This window comes from Ovis canadensis, chromosome 14, assembly GCF_042477335.2.
Source record: "Ovis canadensis isolate MfBH-ARS-UI-01 breed Bighorn chromosome 14, ARS-UI_OviCan_v2, whole genome shotgun sequence".
Taxonomy (NCBI): Eukaryota; Metazoa; Chordata; class Mammalia; order Artiodactyla; family Bovidae; genus Ovis; species Ovis canadensis.
In genome coordinates this window covers 15,984,486-16,004,203 of record NC_091258.1, presented here as the reverse complement: position 1 = coordinate 16,004,203, position 19,718 = coordinate 15,984,486, and the positions used below count along the sequence as shown (strand labels likewise).

The 19,718-nt window shown below is 49.6% G+C and overlaps 1 protein-coding gene across 3 annotated transcripts; it reads left to right on the top strand.

Moving 5' to 3' along the window:
* The first annotated feature begins 350 nt into the window (after positions 1–350).
* On the top strand, positions 351–18,353 carry CHST6 (carbohydrate sulfotransferase 6). Of its 3 annotated transcripts, XM_069552385.1 has the most exons (5): positions 359–401; positions 539–815; positions 9,370–9,651; positions 15,391–15,465; positions 16,273–18,353. In XM_069552385.1, exon 5 carries the CDS (start codon positions 16,289–16,291, stop codon positions 17,474–17,476), a length of 1,188 nt encoding a protein of 395 aa, XP_069408486.1. In that variant the 5' UTR covers positions 359–401; positions 539–815; positions 9,370–9,651; positions 15,391–15,465; positions 16,273–16,288; the 3' UTR covers positions 17,477–18,353. The 3 variants fall into 3 exon arrangements, 2 of the variants coding, with proteins under 2 accessions (XP_069408486.1, XP_069408487.1); XR_011248986.1 differs by lacking the exon at positions 16,273–18,353 and having other exon boundaries at positions 351–401; positions 9,462–9,651; positions 15,391–15,632; XM_069552386.1 differs by lacking the exons at positions 359–401; positions 539–815; positions 9,370–9,651; positions 15,391–15,465 and adding an exon at positions 15,560–15,632.
* Positions 18,354–19,718: the final 1,365 nt, after the last annotated feature.

Below are 19,718 nucleotides of genomic sequence, written 5' to 3'. Positions count from 1 at the left end.
TTGTGTTCCCAGGAGCCTCCCTTCTCTGGGGATCGATTGGAGGGGGAAACACTTTCTTGGTCAACGAGTGGGGTGAGAAGCGACGCGGCGGGCGCCCCCTGACACGCCGCGCCGAGCCACGCGCCCCCGGCCGCCCCCCGGGCCCACCTGCGCCCTCCTCTCCCGGGCTCGCCCTCCTCTGCGGGGCTCGCCCGCGCCGCCCGGGGCGGCCGCCCCTCCCCCGAGGCGTGGCCCCTCGGCCCGCGGTGGGCAGGCTAGCCCGAGCCCGGGGGCCAACCAGCTCTTTCCTCCCTCCCCTCCCGCCCCGGCGCCCGCCCGCCCGCTCCGGGACCGCAGCCACGTCTGAAAGCGCCTCATTGTGCGCGCTCCGCTCCAGCCCGAGGCTCCGAGCGGCCGCACAGGTAGCGCGCGGCGCGGGGCCGGGCGCCCGGGCGCCCGGGGGGCTCCGAGGCTGCTTCGCGTCCTGCCCCGCACGCCACCCCAGCCCGGGACGGCTCCCTCAGCATCCCATTCTCAATGACACCTCTCTTTTTTTTAGGGGACTCCTGCCGGTTTCCAGCCTCCCGCCGCCTTGGCTCTCCAGGTGCCTCCAATATCTCGGCCCCCGCTTGCCAAGTCCACGCCTCTCGGAGCGCCCTCCGCCCCGGGGGCACGGGTGCCCCTTCAGAGCCGTACGACCCTGCGGACTGTCCCGGCGAGGAGACAGCGGCCGCGGACGGAGCTGGGTGAAGGCGGCGTCCAGGAGTCTCGGCAGAGACTGGGGCCAGAGGCGTGTGCCCCGCGCCGCGCCCCCGGGCCGGAACACCTCGCCTGGGGTACGTTGATTCGCCCTCTCTCCGCGCGGGATGCCCACACCCTGGGCGGCCGGGGGCCCAGCTGGGGAGACGGTGACCTTGCAGCCCCCCGTGGGCTGTGCCAGTTGGAGCTGAGGGTGGCTTTTATGAGAACGTTAAAAGGGCATCACCCTTTTCCAAGTGCTGGTTGGAAAGGGTCTTCCGGGGGCTTCAGCTCCACAGGGCATTTCTTGAGGATCCCTTGTCTCTTGGCAACTTGAGTTTCAAAGGGTATGGCTTTCATTAAAAAAAAAAAAAAAGAAAACACACAGAAACAAAAAAACTCTCCAAGGGCTTTTTCCATAGAACCCTGAAGGAAAAGCAGCTCGGGCAAATGAATTTGGAACCAGATCCAGCTGAATTTGAGTCTGGGGGGCCCTGCTCCCAGCTGCTGGACCGCGGGCAGCAATAGAGACTGCCTCCCTGGGCCTCAGCATAGGTGCCCAGCAGATGTTCACTCTCTTTCCTCTTCCCTCTTGTACTGGAGGCTCGAGGATGGGAAAAGTGAGGCCCCAAGAGCGGAAAAGACTTGGCTGAGGTGACGCCATGAGGGAGTGAGCCAAGCACCAGAGTTAACAAGAATAGCAGGCCGCTTGGTGAGCCTGGCCATGCCAAGGGTTAGTCTGTTCCATTTAGTCCTCTCCAGACTGCATGGTAGGCGCTGCTGGAGCCTCGTTCTCAGAGTCAGCTGAAGCCCATGGGTTATGAGTGACTGGCTCAAAGTGACACACCCCACTGGTTGTAGAGCACAATTTTAACCCAGTCTGGCTTCAGACGGCAGGCGTTCAGCCTTGATTCACTATCTCCTGTTTGGGATGTGTGGCTTCCCTGGTAGCTCAGTTGGTAAAGAATCTGCCTGTGATGCAAGAGACCTGGGTTCAATTCTTGGGTTTGGGAAGATTCCCTGGAGAAGGGAATGGCAACTCACTCCAGTATTCTTGCCTGGAGAATCCCATGGACAGAGGAGCCTGGCAGGCTATAGTCCATGGGGTTGCAAGAGTCGGACAACAACTTAGCAACTAAATCACCACCACCACCACTGCTGCCTACGCTTGATTCTTTCTATTGCTAGGGTCACTTGGACTTGGTTGGGCTATTTTCTTCGAGTTTTCCTTATGCACAGGCTTTCTCTTGGACTTATAGAACACAGTTGTGACCCAGAATTTTTAGAAGATCCTTGAACAAATACTTTTCAGTGGCCTATGTGCCAGACATTATCTGTGTGCTTTAATATTAATTCCTCTAATCTTCAAATCAAGCCCATGAGGTGAGTTATATTATTTCCCCTATTTATAGATTTAAAAAAAAAAAAAAGCACAGAGAGATTAACTTGCTCAACTTGCTCAAGATCACCCACTGAGTCATCAACTAGAGTTCATACTCTTAGCCCATATGCTAACCCCACTACCTGGTATGAGAGAGAGAGGGTCTGGCTTCTAGGCTAGTCAGGGGATTTAGGTACAGAAATGCATGAACAGGAGTATTCTTTGTAGTGATAGTAGCATTAACAAAGATTTCCCAATATCACCTAATACTCAGTCCATGTTAAAATTTCTCTGATTACCTCAGAGATATCTTCTCACACTGGGTTTGTCTGAATCAGAATCCAAACAAGGTACACATGTTGTCTTTGGCTGTTTTGTGTTGTTTTCTTTTTGTTGTTGTTTCTGAAAATAAGTTTTATTTAAATAAGGGTTTAAATACATTACATAACATTAAAACTGAACAGGGCGGGAGAAAAAAAACCCAAAATCAGTTTGTTACTTCGCATGGCATTGGGCCATTGTTGCTAGTGAGTTGCAAGCTCTACAGCTATGACGGATAGATCGGTTTGAAATTTGATAGAAGGTTGGCCTCACCTTCTAGTTTGATTATTTAGGATATGTCTGGTCAAAAAGACCTTGGTGGCAAGCCAGATGTCCTGGCCCCTCACTAGAGGGTGGTTGGTTGCTCTAAGCTCTGCCCATTGGGTCACACTGGAGACAGCAGGGGACCTTTCCCCGACCACCAAAGGCTCCCTCCAGCAGTACAGCTGCCTCACCCATCCTCCATTCTCCGCTTCATCGAGGGCTGTCCAGGTGGTGACATTCTCAGGACAGGAACTCTGCAGACGGACTGCTGAGGGGCTTCCGGCCAGACATAGCCGCCTGTGATCCTGGGGTTCTGGACTTGGCTGAAGCATCACTGTTGCTGCTTTGTTTCAGGCTGGACACTGCCAGGAGCCTCTGCTTGACCCCTGTTTAAATGAGGGACCCCAAGACTAGACAGCATGGCTCTGTTCAGTTTGTTGCAGAAAGGAGTTTCACTAGTCCAAGTTAAAAGCAGACCCCAGATGGTTACATTATACAGGCTGAGAGGTTTTTAAACTTGTGACAAGGGACAAAGGGAAATTCTACTCATTGCAAGGAAATCCTCACTTAAGCCTCAGTGAGCCAAAAGCACTTGAACCCATGAACCTTCAGCTGGTCGTCCTTAGCCAGTCTCCACCAGGAACTGTCCTTAGCCAGTCTCCACCAGGAACTGTCCTTAGCCAGTCCAGTCTCCACCAGGAACTGTCCTTAGCCAGTCCAGTCTCCACCAGGAACTGTCCTTAGCCAGTCCAGTCTCCACCGGGACCTGGCGTATGTTCTTGTGCTGGTCACCCTGTAGCTGAATTCCTTGTCCATACTCTGGATGCTCAGTGCAGTACCATTGCAGGCAAATTTCTTCCTAAACTCCTTCACTAGATTCTTTTTATCATAATCATCAGTGATCCCCTGCCGTTTCTTCGTTGAATCCTTATATGGATATAATCCTCAGTGCCAGCAGGAGGCAGATAAGCACCCTTACTTGCATCAGCAAAGGGGTCCAAAGAATGGAGGTTCTGGATAGTGGACATAAATACAATTGAAGGCGGCCGAGGGAGACGGTGGGCAGGGGATATGGAGCCTTGGGAAGTAGCATCAGGAAGAGAGGAGGCTCGAAAGGGAGTCTGCTGAGTCCTTGGCGGCAGCTCAGTGACTGGACCAAGCTGTTTTCTTCTAAAATAATCCCTTCCTTTTTTCTTTCCATGCCATTGACTGATAAAAATGATTTAGTCTTTTTAAAAAATGAATTAATGACTCTTTTAAATGAGTCTTTTAAAAATGACTTTTTAAAAATAAATGAATCAAAATAAGAGATTAAGAAAAATAAACCAGAGAACATTCCAGATGATCCCTGCATAAGAGGGCTCAGCCCACACCTGGGGGTTGGGTGCCAGAGAGGAATACGCACCCTCTATTCCCCACGAGTGTTACTGCAGGAGAGGGGGAGTCCCAGACTTGAGGCCCCTCCTGTCAGGTGCAGTGATTTATTTTTTTTTTCTTTTTTTTCTTGTAAGGTGCAGTGATTTAGACCAAGTTAGGTGTTGTGTAAGGTGTGCTTTGGGGATCCCCAAAGTTCAGAGCCTTGGAAAAAAGTTTCTGTATTGGTATCTGCTCATCTGCTCTGAAAGCCCCGCACATGGCTCTGAGCCAAGGAGACTTGAAGCTCCTTTCCCAGACTAACTTGATTTCACTTCCCAGTAGGTTCCTGCAGGCGGGTCTGGTTACTCCAGCAGCATCCGGGCTCTGTGACTGGAGCCTCCCTACCTCCGGCTGATGCCACACAGCTGCTCCCCAGGGCCAGCAGGGGAATGGCAGATGTGGCTGGGCTTAGGGCCAAGCACGTCTTCACCACCGCCTGCCCCAGCCCAGAGCTCTGAGGCTGAGTATGGGTTGGAGCCCTTCACAAAGGCCAGGTAGTTTTCCATCCCACGCCCCTCCCCTCTAGCCACCTAGGCACTCAGGTCAGCTGGAAGATGGCTTGGGGGTGCCTCTCTTCCTGCAATAAAAGCTAAGTCAGCAAACCCCACCCATGCCTCTTTGAATTGATGAAACAGACCTGATTGTTAATGATTGACAAAGTGATAAAACAAGAAAAAAATGACCTGTAATCTGGCCACAGAATAACCACCAATATTCAGCATGCATCCTTCTGGATTTCTTCCTATACTAAATCATTTTGGTCTTTGTTTGTTTAAGTAACAGCTTTATTGAGATATAATTCACATTCTTTGAAGTTGTTTTAAGGGTCCAGTTCACTGGTTTATAGCATATTCAGTCTTGTGCGTTAACCACCTGAAGGTTCTTCTGTCTTGCGGCACATTATCAGTGCTTCATTCCTTCCTACTGCCAGAGAATATTCAGTTATATGAGTGCGCCGCATTTTGTTTATCCATTCATCAACTGATAGGCATATAGGACAGTCCCACTTTGGGGCTATTATGATTAATGCTGCTGTGAAAGTTCATGAGCACGTTTTTGTGTAGACATATATTTTTGGTTCTCTTGGATTTGCGTATTTTAGAGTAGAATTGCTGGATCACATGGTAATTCTATGCTTCCTTGAGGGATGACCTGCTTTCCACAGCAATCCACCACGTTACATTCCCACCAGCACTCTGTGAGGGTTGCAGTTTCACCATATTCTCACCAACACTTGCTATTATCTGTCTTTATTATTACAGCCAAGCTAGAGGATGGGAACTGGTGACCCAATGCAGTTTTGATTTGCATTTTCCTAATGACTGAAGCTATCAAGGATCTTTTCATGCATTTATAGACCATGTGTCCATCTTCTCCAGAGAAATATCCACTCAAATATGTTGCTTATTTTAAAATCAGGTTTTTTTTATTGTTCAGTTGTAAGAGCTCTTTATGTGTGGGTACAAGTCCTTTGCTATTTATATGATTTGCAAATATTTTCTCCCCTCTGTGGATATCATTTCAGTTTCTTGATGGTATCCTTTGATATTCACGTATTTTTAACACACGGAATGTTTTGCTGTGTTTTTTTTCACTCAGCATTATGTCATGAAGTGCTCTAAAGTTAGACAGCTGGAGTTCAAATTCTGACTGTTGCTGTGTGGGCAAGTTCCTGAACTTTTCTAAGCCTCAGCTTCCTCTTCTTTAGTCAAGTTCCTGAATCCTTCTAAGCCTCAGTTTCCTATTCTGTAAAATAGGGTAGCCCATCAGATGCACCTCATAGGATTGTTGTGAGATAATCCTGATCTGATCTTCAGAGGAAGATGGGTGGGAAAGGCTTGGTATGTAGGAAGCCCTCACAGGTGGTGTTCCGTGATTCCCACACCACCACAGGCATCCGTCTTTCTCCTCTCTCTCCCCTCCCTGTCTCTTGTTCTTTTTTCTCTCCCTTCTCGTCTTTCCTCGTCTTTCTTGCCCTCCGCGTCAGCCTTCTCTCCAGCAGATACCCTGGGCTCCATCAGAGCTGGTTCGTCTCCAGGGGTGGCCCTTGATGCCTCAGGTCCACGCATGCCTCATCTGAAATCTCTTTTCTTTAGCCTTTGGGATTCTTGAACAGAATGGCCTGCAGCTGATGCCAAACTGAGAGAAATCTGAGCCGGAGTGGTACCTAGGATTACCTTTCACTGCCTTAGACTGCAGGGCTGGGAGACACTGGAGAGAGGAGCTGCAGGCTGGAGCAGCTGGAGCAGCCCCAGAGGGCAGATCCCTGTCCTCCTGCACCTCCTGTGAGGCCTGCCCTGTAGCTCAGTGTTCCCATCGGCACATCGGAGAGAGTGGGGGCTCCTTCTCTGTCTCAGACCAAGAGCTAGTCAGGGATGACTAGAAGCCATCATAATGTTAAGATGCTCGGCAGAAAGAAATACAGGACAAGTGGAGGATCACTCCCTTCGGATTTGGATCAGAGTGCCTGATATCAATTCAGCAAATATCTATTAATATCATCTCACTCAGGCTTTGAGGCAATCCCTGACATGACACTTATTGTCTTACTCTGGCAGGATTCTTAACTTTTTTTTTTTTAAGCAATTCAGTGATCTTAATATTAGGTTATTTTTAATTTGGAAAAAAAAAAAGATTTTTGCAATCTCTACGTCCTGAAATGTGGCATCAGGCTTACTTTTTTTTTTTTTTTTTAATGAGCAACTGAGCCCACATACTCTGCCTTATAGTTTGTAGGCACTGAATTTATGAGTACACAGCTACTGTTTCTGAAAGGACAGACATTAAAAAACTGTACCTCTCAATGCAGGACCAGTTCCATGTTCTCCCATGTGCCATGGGCAGTGTGTCTTAGTAGCCTGAATACACAGCTCTCTACTACTGGAAAGCTAATCTTGCTAATCTTGGATACAAAACAAAGTCCCTCCAGGCCTTTTGATAAAATTGATTGGCATTTTTCTATGGGCTATCATATTAGCTATTATTATAGAAAGCTCAGTCATGTCTGAGCTTTGTGACCCTATGGACTATACCCTGCCAGGCTCCTCTGTCCATGGAGATTCTCCAGGCTAGAATACTGGAGTGGGTTATCATTCCCTCCTCCAGGGTATCTTCCCAACCCAGGGATTGAACCCAGGTCTCCCACATTGCAGGCGGATTCTTTACCATCTAAGCCACAAGGGAAGCCCATAGCAAACAGGACAGAGCCCTATTTCTTCCTCTTAGTCCCTTTTTCTTCCCTCCAAATTACTATATTTACAGAAACAATATGCTTCAGTTAGTAGAACACTTTCCTTTTTTTGGCCATGCCTGGTGGCTTGCGGGATCTTAAATTCCCTGACCAGGGATTGAACCCTGGCCCTTGGTATGGAAAGTGCCGAGTCCTAACTGCTGGACCACCAGGGAAATCCTGACACTTTCCTCTTCATGTACTTCTTACTGAACTAAGTTTGTTTCAGATGCCTGGAGGCAGGAACTATTTCTCTAATTATAATTGTACACTAATGATGTTCTGTATATAGTGAGGAGGAGGGAATAAAAGAGGTTTGGGGAAATTCAAGGAGCAGCTCTGGGTAGACTGCGTAGAATAGGACAAGTCCAAGTTGGAAATCCTGGGCTGTGATGCCATCAGCAGTGCTCAGCTGTGAGAGGCCTGGGAAAGCATGTGCACCAGGGTTTGCTTTCTTTAACAGAAAATCTGCCACGAATGGGGCTGGGTTCAGTGGGATGACTTTTTTTTTTCATTTAGATACTGTACCTACAGCCTCTCTGGCCTTCCTCTGACCCTTGAACATGAAATGCTCCTTCTCGGAGCCTTCAGAGATGCTCCTTCATCTGACATACTAACCTCTTCTCTCCGCCTGCTCCCTCACACAGCCCTTCCCACAGGTATTCCCTGCTCAGCCATCAGATCCCGGTTCAAAAAGCACTTGGCTAAGGAAAGACTCCTCTGCTTGCTCCTAGCTGCAGGCTCCCACAGCACTGTCCTTGCCCCTTATTACACTTCCGATCAGTTCAGTTCAGTTGCTCATCATGTCCAACTCTTTGTGACCCCTTGGATACTTACTATGCTTGTGGTTAAATGATCACTTGCTTCATGGTGACCTTCTCAGCTAGAAATTAAGCTGAAGGCAGTGGCCACATGTCAATATTTACTTTCATGCTTTGCACATAATAGCCACAGAATAAATGTTTACAGAATGAAGGAAATAGTACATGAACATACAATAAAGAATTTCATATAAAATTTTAGGATATTTACAGAATTTCTAGTATGTATATGCTGTTTTCTTTTAGGTCTTGTACACTTTAAAACTTTTATTTATTTTTATTTATATATATAATTTATTTATATGTATATATAATTCTTCTCCAGTACAGGTTATTACAAAATATTGAATATAGTTCCCTGTGCTATACAGTAGGTCCTTATTATTTATTTTATATATAGTAGTATATATCTGTTAATCCCAAATTTCCAATTTATCCCCCTCATCCCTTTGGTAACCACAATTTTTTTTTTCTATGTCTGTACGTCTATTTCTGTCTTGTAAGTAAGTTCATTTGTATCATTCTTTTTTTTAGATTCCACATATAAGTGCTATCATAAGGTATTTGTGTTTCTCTGTCTGACTTAGTATGATACTCTCTAGGCCCATCTGTGTTGCGGCAGATAGCATTATTTTATTCTTTTTAAGGCTTGGAAATATTCTATTGGATATATGTACCTTATCTTCTTTATCTGTTTATGCACCTTCAGGTTGCTTAACAACAACAACAAATGAATATTGGGGTGCATGTATCTTTTTAATTAGAGTTGTCTTTTCAGGTATATGCCCAGGAATGGGATTGCTGGATCATATGGTAGCTGTATTTTTTGTTTTTTGGGAAATCTCCATACTCTTCTCCATAGTGGTTATACCAGCTTAGTAATACGATTTTCACCAACAGTGTAGGAAGGTTCCCAAAAGGAGAAAACTCCACACACACAGAATTTTGTACCACTTCTATGTATCACCGTTTCAAAAATTAGACAAATAATAAATATGTGCCCACAAAATATTACAAAGGATTCATAGGAGAGGCAGATGACCCTTCCAGAGCGAGGAGCTTCATTGGGCAAAGGTGTAGGAATGGGGCCACCCAGAGCCCCATACTGGGGGCCTGGCACTTGGATTGAAACCCCTGCCCTACCCCTCACCAGCTGTGTGTTCATGTCTCTCAGCCCCATTGCCTCAGCTAAAACACACAGGGTGATTTTTACCTTCTAGGGACTTGGGGAGAATAAAATTCAATCAAGAAGATGAAATACACATCCCAGTGCCTGCCTGACATGTTCTTCCTCACTTGAACCCTGGGCCAGTTGGTGGTGTGCTGAATGTAAGCTGCCTTCTCAGAAAACGCCCAGCCGGGACCTGGATTCTCTGGACACCCTGCATGCGCAGAATATTTCCGTCTGCTTCATAGTTCTTGAGTTCCAATCAGAGGATCAGATAACAGTTCCTGTATAGTGTGAGTCACCTAAGAAGACTTCTGGCATCCCTGGAGTACAGGTAACAAGCATCTTGGCCTGGGGGTGAGATCCTCCTTACCAGGGGAGGGCGAGGCGAGCCTGGGCAGCTGTGTTTGGGCCCAAGTGTCAGGGTCCTGTGTTCTGCACGATCTCCCAGCCACAGGGAGAGGCCAGCAGCCTATGATCAGAAAGTGCCAGAAACCTCGAAGTAAGTCCTGGGTTGGGGTCCCTTGCTGTCTCTCCAAACCTTGGGTCCTTCGTCTAAAAAACTGAGATCATAGGGAATTCCCTGGCAGTCCAATGGTTGGGACTCCAAGCTCTCGCTGCCAAGGGCCTGGGTTTGATCCCTGATCGAGAAATTGGGAGCCGACAAGCCAAGTGCTGTGGCCAAAATAAATAAATTAAACTAAATAAAAAATTGAGATCATAATGCCCACCTCAGGAGCTGTTGAGTTAAATCACCTAGCTGTATACGCGTGCTTAGTTGTTAAGTCATATCTGCTACCCCATGGACTGTAGCCCACCAGGCTCCTCTGTCCATGGGATTTTCCAGGCAAGAATACTGGAGTGGGCTGCCATTCCCTTCTCCAGGGCATCTTCCCAACCCAGGGATTGAACCTGCATCTCTTGCATTGGCAGGTGGGTTCTTTACCACTAAGCCACCAGGGAAACCCCAAATCACCTAGCCCTTGAGCTCTTTATGTCAGTAAAGAGGAGTTAGAATTTCCTCCCACTCCTGTGCCCTGTTCTTGAGAAACACAACCTCCAGGAGAGGAGGTAATGTGTGCAGAGCAGGCGGGTGGCTGCTGTCCAGGTCTTCCGGGGGGAACCGAGTGGGAAACAAGAGCTGTTGGGCATCCTGCAAGCCCCTGATAAGGGGGGGAGTCGAGAGGGGTCTGTGCTCACAGTCTAGATGCCAGCTGCCCTCAGTGGTGACGTGGCCAGTGATGGCGTCTCCGTGGGGAGCAAATACTGTGAAAGGAAAGAGGAAACTTCCAGATCCTTCTCTTCCCAAGCGGCTCATCCTTGAGATTGCTGCAGGAAGAACAGTGCAAAGAGGAAAAAACTCTGGGACCTGGGGTTGTGGGAGCTGGGCTTGGTGTTCCTTTCATTCTGTAGGACCCTCTGTGGGACATTCTTTCTTAATTAGTTTGTATTGGAGTATAGTTGATTTACAATGTTGTGTTAGTTTTTGCTGTATGGCAAAATGAATGAATGATTACATCTATATCCACTCTTTTTTAGATTCTATTCCCATATAGGTTATTACAGAGTACTTTGCTTCCAGTTCAGTTCAGTTCAGTTGCTCAGTCATGTCCAACTCTTTGCGACCCCATGAATCGCAGCACGCCAGGCCTCCCTGTCCATCACCATCTCCCGGAGTTCACTCAGACTCACGTCCATCGAGTCGGTGATGCCATCCAGTCATCTCATCCTCTGTCATCCCCTTTTCTTCCTACCCCCAATCCCTCCCAGCATCAGAGTCTTTTCCAATGAGTCAACTCTTTGCATGAGGTGGCCAAAGTACTGGAGCTTCAGCTTTAGCATCATTCCTTCCAAAGTACACCCAGGGCTGATCTCCTTTAGAATGGATTGGTTGGATCTCCTTGCAGTCCAAGGGACTCTCAAGAGTCCTCTCCAACACCACAGTTCAAAAGCATCAATTCTTCGGCGCTCAGCTTTCTTCACAGTCCAGCTCTCAAATCCATACATGACCACTGGAAAAACCATAGCCTTGACTAGACGGACCTTTGTTGGCAAAGTAATGTCTCTGCTTTTGAATATGCTATCTAGGTTGGTTATAACTTTCCTTCCAAGAAGTAAGCGTCTTTTAATTTCACGGCTGCAGTCACCATCGGCAGTGATTTTGGAGCCCCAAAAAATAAAGTCTGACACTGTTTCCACTGTTTCCCCATCTATTTGCCATGAACTGATGGGACCAGATGCCATGATCTTTGTTTTCTGAATGTTGAGCTTTAAGCCAACTTTTTTGCTCTCCTCTTTCACTTTCATCAAGAGGCTTTTTAGTTCCTCTTCACTTTCTGCTATAAGGGTGGTGTCATCTGCATATCTGAGGTTATTGATATTTCTCCTGGCAATCTTGATTCCAGTTTGTGAGTCTTCCAGCCCAGCGTTTCTCATGATGTACTCTGCATGTTAAATAAGCAGGGTGACAATATATAGCCTTGACATACTCCTTTTCCTATTTGGAACCAGTCTGTTGTTCCATGTCCAGTTCTAACTGTTGCTTCCTGACCTGCATATAGGTTTCTCAAGAGGCAGGTCAGGTGGTCTGGTACTCTCATCTCTTTCAGAATTTTCCACAGTTTATTGTGATCCACACAGTCAAAGGCTTTGACATAGTCAATAAAGCAGAAATAGATGTTTTTCTGGAACTCTCGTGTTTCTTCCATGATCCAGCGGATGTTGGCAATTTGATCTCTGGTTCCTCTGCCTTTTCTAAAACCAGCTTGAACATCTGGAAGTTCATGGTTCACGTATTGCTGAAGGCTTGCTTGGAGAATTTTGAGCATGACTTTACTAGCGTATGAGATGAGTGCAATTGTGCAGTAGTTTGAGCATTCTTTGGCATTGCCTTTCTTTGGGATTGGAATGAAAACTGACCTTTTCCAGTCCTGTGGCCACTGCTGAGTTTTCCAAATTTGCTGGCATATTGAGTGCAGCACTTTCACAGCATCATCTTTCAGGATTTGAAACAGCTCAACTGGAATTCCATCACCTCCATTAGCTTTGTTTGTAGTGACGCTTCCTAAGGCCCACTTGACTTCACGTTCCAGGATGTCTGGCTCTAGGTGAGTGATCACATCATCGTGATTATCCGGGTTGTGAAGATCTTTTTTGTTCAGTTCTTCTGTGTATTCTTGCCACCTCTTCTTAATATCTTCTGCTTCTGTTAGGTCCATACCATTTCTGTCCTTTATCAAGCCCCTCTTTGCATGAGATGTTCCCTTGGTATCTCTAATTTTCTTGAAGAGATCTCTAGTCTTTCTCATTCTGTTGTTTTCCTCTATTTCTTTGCATTGATTGCTGAGGAAGGCTTTCTTATCTCTTCTTGCTATTCTTTGGAACTCTGCATTCAGATGGGTATATCTTTCCTTTTCTCCTTTGCTTTTCACTTCTCTTCCTTTCACAGCTATTTGTAAGGCCTCCCCAGACAGCCATTTTGCTTTTTTGCATTTCTTTTCCATGAGGATGGTCTTGATCCCTGTCTCCTGTATAAAGTCACGAACCTCCATCCATAGTTCATCAGGCATTCTGTCTATCAGATCTAGGCCCTTAAATCTATTTCTCAATTCCACTGTATAATCATAAGGGATTTGATTTAGGTCATATCTGAATGGTCTAGCGGTTTTCCTTCCTTTCTTCAATTTGAGTCTGAATTTGGCAATAAGGAGTTCATGATCTGAGCCACAGTCAGCTCCTGGTCTTGTTTTTGCTGACTGTATAGAGCTTTTCCATCTTTGGCTGCAAAGAATATAATCAATCTGATCTCGATGTTGACCAGCTGGTGATGTCCATATGTAGAGTCTTCTCTTGTGCTGTTGGAAGAGGGTGTCTGCTATGCCCAGTGCGTTCTCTTGGCAAAACTCTATTAGCCTTAGCCTTTGCTTCATTCCGTACTCCAAGGCCAAATTTGTCTGTTACTCCAGGTGTTTCTTGACTTCCTACTTTTGCATTCCAGTCCCCTATAATGAAAAGGACATCTTTTTTGGGTGTTAGTTCTAAAAGGTCTATAGGTCTTCATAGAACCGTTCAACTTCAGCTTCTTCAGCATTACTGGTTGGGGCATAGACTTGGATTACTGTGATATTAAATGGTTTGTCTTGGAAACAAACAGAGATCATTCTGTTGTTTTTGAGATTGCATCCAAGTACTGCATTTCGGACTCTTTTGCTGACCATTAAGTTCCCTGGTGGCTCAGAGGATAAAGCGTCTGCCTGCAATGCAGGAGACCCGGGTTCAATCCCTGGGTTGGGAAGATCCCCTGGAGAAGGAAATGGCAACCCACTCCAGTATTCTTGCCTGGAGAATCCCATGGACAGAGGAGCCTGGTGGGCTACAGTCCACGGGGTCGCAAAGAGTTGGACACGACTAAGCGACTTCACTTTCACTTTGCTGACCATGATGGCTACTCCATTTCTTCTGAGGGATTCCTGTCTGCAGTAGTAGATATAATGGTCATCTGAGTTAAATTCCCCCATTCCAGTCCATCTTAGTTCGCTGATTCCTAGAATGCCGACGTTCACTCTTGCCATCTCTTGTTTGACCACTTCCAATTTGCCTTGATTCATGGACCTACCATTCCAGGTTCCTATGCGATATTGCTCTTTACAGCATCAGACCTTGCTTCTATCACCAGTCACATCCACAACTGGGTATTGTTTTTGCTTTGGCTCTATCCCTTCATTCTTTCTGGAGTTATTTCCCAACTGATCTCTAGTAGCGTATTGGGCACCTACTGACCTGGGGAGTTCCTCTTTCAGTATCCTATCATTTTGCCTTTTCATACTGTTCATGGGGTTCTCAAGGCAAGAATACTGAAGTGGTTTGCCATTCCCTTCTCCAGTGGACCACATTCTGTCAGACCTCTCCACCATGACCCGCCCGTCTTGGATGGCCCCACAGGGCATGGCTTAGTTTCATTGAGTTAGACAAGGCTGTGGTCCTAGTGTGATTAGACTGACTAGTTTTCTGTGATTATGGTTTCAGTGTGTCTGCCCTCTGATGCCCTCTTGCAACACCTACCGTCTTACTTGGGTTTCTCTTACCTTGGACGTGGGGTATCTCTTCACGGCTGCTCCAGCAAAGCGCAGCCACTGCTCCTTACCTTGGGTGAGGGGTATCTCCTCACCACCGCCCCTCCTGACGTTGAACGTGGAGTAGCTCCTCTAGGCCCTCCTGCGCCCACACAGCCAATGCTCCTTGGACATGGGGTTGCTCCTCCCGGCCGCTGCCCCTGACCTCAGGCATGTGGTGGCTCCTCTCGGCCATTCCTGTGCCGTCGCAGCCTGGCACTCTCGGCCGCCGCCCCGACCTTGGATGCGGGTAGGTCCTCTTGGCCGTTCCTGCACTGTCGCAGCCTGGCACTCTTGGCCGCTGCCCCGACCTTGGACGTGGGGTACTGTGCTTTAGTAGGTTTTTATTAGTTATCTCTCTTATATATAGTAGTGTGTATATGTCAATCTCAGTGCCCCAGTTTATCTTTCCCCCTGCACCCTGGGACATTCTTAAGATCCACTAAAGGACTCAGGCATGTTCGGGGGCTGCAGGGGGTCTGGGAGATGCTGGGATTCTAAGCATAGGTGACCTCAGGGGTCTTCTCTGGGTGGAGACTCCCCATGGTTCCTCCTCTCAGATACAGCTGAACACTACATCAGTAACAGGGGGTATGTGTGGTGCTTTACCAAGCCCCTTTCCTCGTACGTGTTTGTAGCAGCATTCCTCTCGGCAACCTTAAGGTCAAATGTTATCATCCCCATTTTACAGAGGAGGAAACTTGAGTCTTGGAGAACTTAAGTCATTTGTCCCAGGTCTCCTAGCTCCTGAGTGGCATCAGAGAGACTCAAACCCAGCAGGAGAGACTTTCATTTCACTTCCATCTGGGAAAATGTATCCAGCCACCTGCTCGTCCCTGGCCAGCTCCAGCCAGGGGAAGGGAAACTAGACTCCCACCCGAGGGGAACTTCTGTCAGTCTGGGAACCCAGAGCCCTCGCAGCACCCGGGGCCATCTGACCCAGCCCTCTCCTGCCTTCCCAGGCCCTGAGAAACCTCCAGGCCTCTCCCATGGACCTGTGATCGAGGTGGGCGGCCCTCTCAGCAGCCCGGGCAGCAGTAAGTAACCTCAGCATGGAAAGGGGCCTGACTCTGCCCTCATCTCTCCCCTTCTCTGGCTCCGTCCTACCTCTCACTTAACTGGTTTCTTCTGCCAAGTCCCACCAATCCAGAAGGATCTCCTCCCTTGGGAATCCGTGCTTCCTGCAGGACTTCACGGTCCATGGGTGAGAGCAACAGTTGCTGTTTTTTGTCTATTTATTTGTAATAGCAAAAGTAGTATCTGCTTATTTAAAAAGTCAAACGCTACAGAAGCACACTTCGCAGAAAGTGCAAGTTTTCAGTTCTGGGAATTAGTACATGCCCCAGCCCTCCGGGCTCATCCCAATACTCCAGGACCAAGATGAACCCCCTTTTACAGATGGGTGAACTGAGTCACAGAGCAGTGAAGCCTTTGGTCTGAGATATTATGCTAGGAAGTGGCGCAGTTGGGAAGGCTCTGCTAAATCACCCAGCAAGCTATTTAGGTAAACAACCTAAAATTGCTCCCCTATAAGTAATTTTAAGCAAAAAGCAGGACTTCCAGTTTACATATATGTTCCCCCTGAGAAAGAAAAGGGCTAGGGGAGAAAAGGAGACAAAGGGAAAAACATTGCCCATAGTCTTGTGCAACTGGCGTTTGGCTCTGCAAACACTGCACATGCCTTCAAGTCACACTCCTGACTTGGGAGGTCCTCAGTGATGTGGTCTCCCTGGGGCGGTGGGCAAGTTCCAGAGCTGTTCCCCGGCAGCCCCAGACAGGATGTGGGATGTGGGATGGGCAAGCGGCCCCTGGTCCCCGACAGCTACTGCCTGCTCCCTCTGCAGGTCTCTGGCCGGCGGCATGTGGCTGCGGCGCGTCTCCAGCACGGCGGTAACCGCGCTCCTGCTGGCGCAGACCGGTCTCCTGCTCTTCCTGGTCTCCCGGCCCAGGCTGCCGCCTGCGGCGAGTAGCGAGGAGCGGGTGCACGTGCTGGTGCTGTCCTCGTGGCGCTCGGGCTCGTCCTTCGTGGGCCAGCTCTTCAGCCAGCACCCCGACGTCTTCTACCTGATGGAGCCCGCATGGCATGTGTGGGCCGCCCTGTCGCAGGGCAGCGCCTTGGCGCTGCACATGGCGGTGCGTGATCTGGTGCGCTCGGTCTTCCTGTGCGACATGGATGTGTTTGACGCTTACCTGCCATGGAGGCGCAACCTGTCGGACCTCTTCCAGTGGGCGGAGAGCCGGGCTCTGTGTTCGCCGCCCGCCTGCAGCGCCTTCCCGCGCGGCGCCATCAGCAGCGAGGCGGTGTGCAAGCCGCTGTGCGCGCGGCGGCCCTTCAGCCTCGCACAGGAGGCCTGCCGCTCCTACAGCCACGTGGTGCTCAAGGAGGTGCGTTTCTTCAACCTGCAGGTGCTCTACCCGCTGCTCAGCGACCCAGCACTCCACCTGCGCATCGTGCACCTGGTGCGCGACCCGCGCGCCGTGCTGCGCTCGCGCGAGCAGACGGCCAAGGCACTGGCGCGCGACAACGGCATTGTGCTGGGCACCAACGGCAAGTGGGTGGAGGCTGACCCAGACCTGCGCGTGGTGCGCGAGGTGTGCCGTAGCCACGTGCGCATCGCCGAGGCTGCCACACGCAAGCCGCCGCCCGCCCTGCGCGGCCGCTACCGCCTGGTGCGCTTCGAGGATCTGGCGCGGGCGCCGCTGCAGGAGATCCGAGAGCTGTACGCCTTCACGGGCCTGAGCCTCACGCCGCAGCTCGAGGCCTGGATCCACAACATCACCCACGGCGCCGGGCCCGGCGCACGCCGCGAGGCCTTCAAGACCACGTCAAGGGACGCGCTCAACGTCTCACAGGCTTGGCGCCACGCCCTGCCCTTCGCCAAGATCCGCCGCGTGCAGGAGCTGTGTGCCGGCGCGCTGCAGCTGCTGGGCTACCGGCCAGTGTTCTCCGAGGACGAGCAGCGCGACCTCAGCCTGGACCTGGTGCTGCCGCGCGGCCCGAGCAGCTTCAGCTGGGCCTCGTCCACTGCTGAGCGCCCCGGGCCGTAGCGGAGGCCCCCAGCTGCGGCTGGCGGTCACCGGGGCCAGGAGACCCACGCGTGGTGCCGAAGGGGCTGGGCACGCAGTGGCCCAGAGTTTGGGAGGTCCCGCCTGTAGCAGGCCAGGACCGAGTTCCCAAACTAGTTTCTTTCTGCCCCCTTCTTTCTTTCCAGTCCTCTTTAGGAGCTGAATGATTTCCCCTGGTAGCTCAGCAGTAAAGGATCTGCCCGCAGTGCAGGAGACGCAGGTTTGATCCCTCCCTAGGTGGGGAAGATTCCCCTGGAGGAGCACATGGCAATCCGCTCCACTATTCTTGCCTGGGGAATCCTATGGACAGAGGAGCCGTGGGGGCAAAGAGTCAGACGTGGCTGAAGTGATTAAGCAACAGCACGTAGGAGCTGAATTCCGGACAGGAACACTCTTCATAGAAAGCAGACTGGTTCCCCCCCTTCTGAGCACGGGGGAATAAGTTCAGACGACTTGGCTCCTTCTCCAGCACTTTCTTTCCCTCTCAGTCTCCCTCAGGATGCTTCATCCTGCAGCTGAGAAGGCTGGCCCAGCCCTACCTGGGACTGGAGGGGTACTGTGGCCAGCTGGCCCCTGAAGTCAGTACATCTCCCCATCGACGGCACCCCCCCAGACTCTGTTCCCCCAAATCCTCTGGCACCACGTGCCACCAAAGCCAATGCTTTTATATTCATCTGTGTCTTCAGCAAGAAATCAGCCAAGCCTCTATCTTGGGGTCTCCCCTTAGTCTCTCTCTGACCCAATCTCCCAGGAGCCCATACGGCCCCATCACCTGCCTAAGTAAGGTGAACCTTTGATTTGTCCTGATGGGAAAGCTCCTACTTACAGAAATAAACATATTTAACCTGTATGTTACAAATTAGAGTTTACGGCCTATAAAGTTGGAGAAGCAAAATGCAAAAGTGAAGGGGCTTGTCCAAGGCTACAGGAGGAGAAGGAGATTGAAGAGAAGGAGAGGGGTTTGCTCTGAGACCACATTGGGGAGGAGAGGGTGCATCAGGCTTGCAGAAACCTGTTTCCTGGACCAAGAAGGGTCAGATTTTCCCATCCTGTTTGCCCAAGGGCTCAGCAGTTGGCCGTAGCTAGGACCGCAGCTGCGAGGTAAGATGTGGGAAGTGGTAAGCTCGGGGTTCAGAGTGCAGAATCTAGGGAGCTTCCTGGATAAGCCTGGAGGGAGGCAGTGAGCAGGCAAAGTGCAGGGAAAGAAGGCTGGGCAGGCCTGGGCAGCAAGCCAGGCAGAGCGTGTGGCAGAGCAAGAGGCTGGCAGCAAGATCAGTGCCTGGAGGGCAAGTCACGGGGTGGATGTAACCAGATAAAGCTTGCCAGGAGCTTGGAAGAAAAAAGGCTCTAGGGTGGCTGTCTCCCTGTGGTCCTTCTGTGCCAGGCCCTGGAGGAGAACAAAATACAATTCCTAGCTGCAAGCTACAGCACCTGGCTCTGCCGGCAGAGGGTCTTATGAAACAGAGGCTGGATTTTAAAAAAGGAGGTAGGGGGTAGGCGAAGGGGGAAGATGTGGATATGTAAGAGCTAGTCTTAAATTCAAGACATGAAAGCCAACAAGTGCTCAAAAAATATTGAAAAGGAGGGAGAAGGGTCACAGAACCTCTGGGAAGGACAGGGAAGCAGATTGGAGTCCATGAAAATAGAATATCCGTCACACCGGAATACAGAGCTGATCTGCAGACTGACAGTTGCCACCAGAACACCTTAGCCCATTCCCGCTGGGAGTGAGGATCTGCCCTCGCTGAGGCCATCAGTGACTAGGAGGGATTCTGGAGGTTGCTGGCTTCCCGTTCTCAGCCTGGATTGGTGGGACCTGGATTGCAGACCCACGTCCTCATTGCAAAGCAGGCAGGTCAAGGGCAGTCTGGCACTTTCCATTTCTTCCTCGCAGGGAGCAGATGGATACTGACCTTGAAGCCGAAACTTCAGGATGCCTCAGTTAGGGACCTGTCTAGCTGTAGAAACTTCAGGCTCCATCTGCCCCTTCTCACAATAGAAGAAGGTATTTAAAATGCAGAATTTATTAATGACTTAGGCTAGGGTCACATGGCTTAATATATGGGCCGGAACTCAAACTTACATCTTCAACTTCAATGCTTATGGTTATAACAAGTAAACTGAACTGGGGATGGAGCAGAAGACTCCATCATAGGCTTCAAAAGCCAGATCATCACCCAGAGATGTGCGTCTCTGGGTGTCAAGGAGCTGTCCTAACATTTTG

Excerpts from the sequence above, each read along its gene's own strand:
- CHST6 (XM_069552385.1), top strand. The coding sequence starts at position 16,289 with ATGTGGCTGCGGCGCGTCTCCAGCACGGCGGTAACCGCGCTCCTGCTG.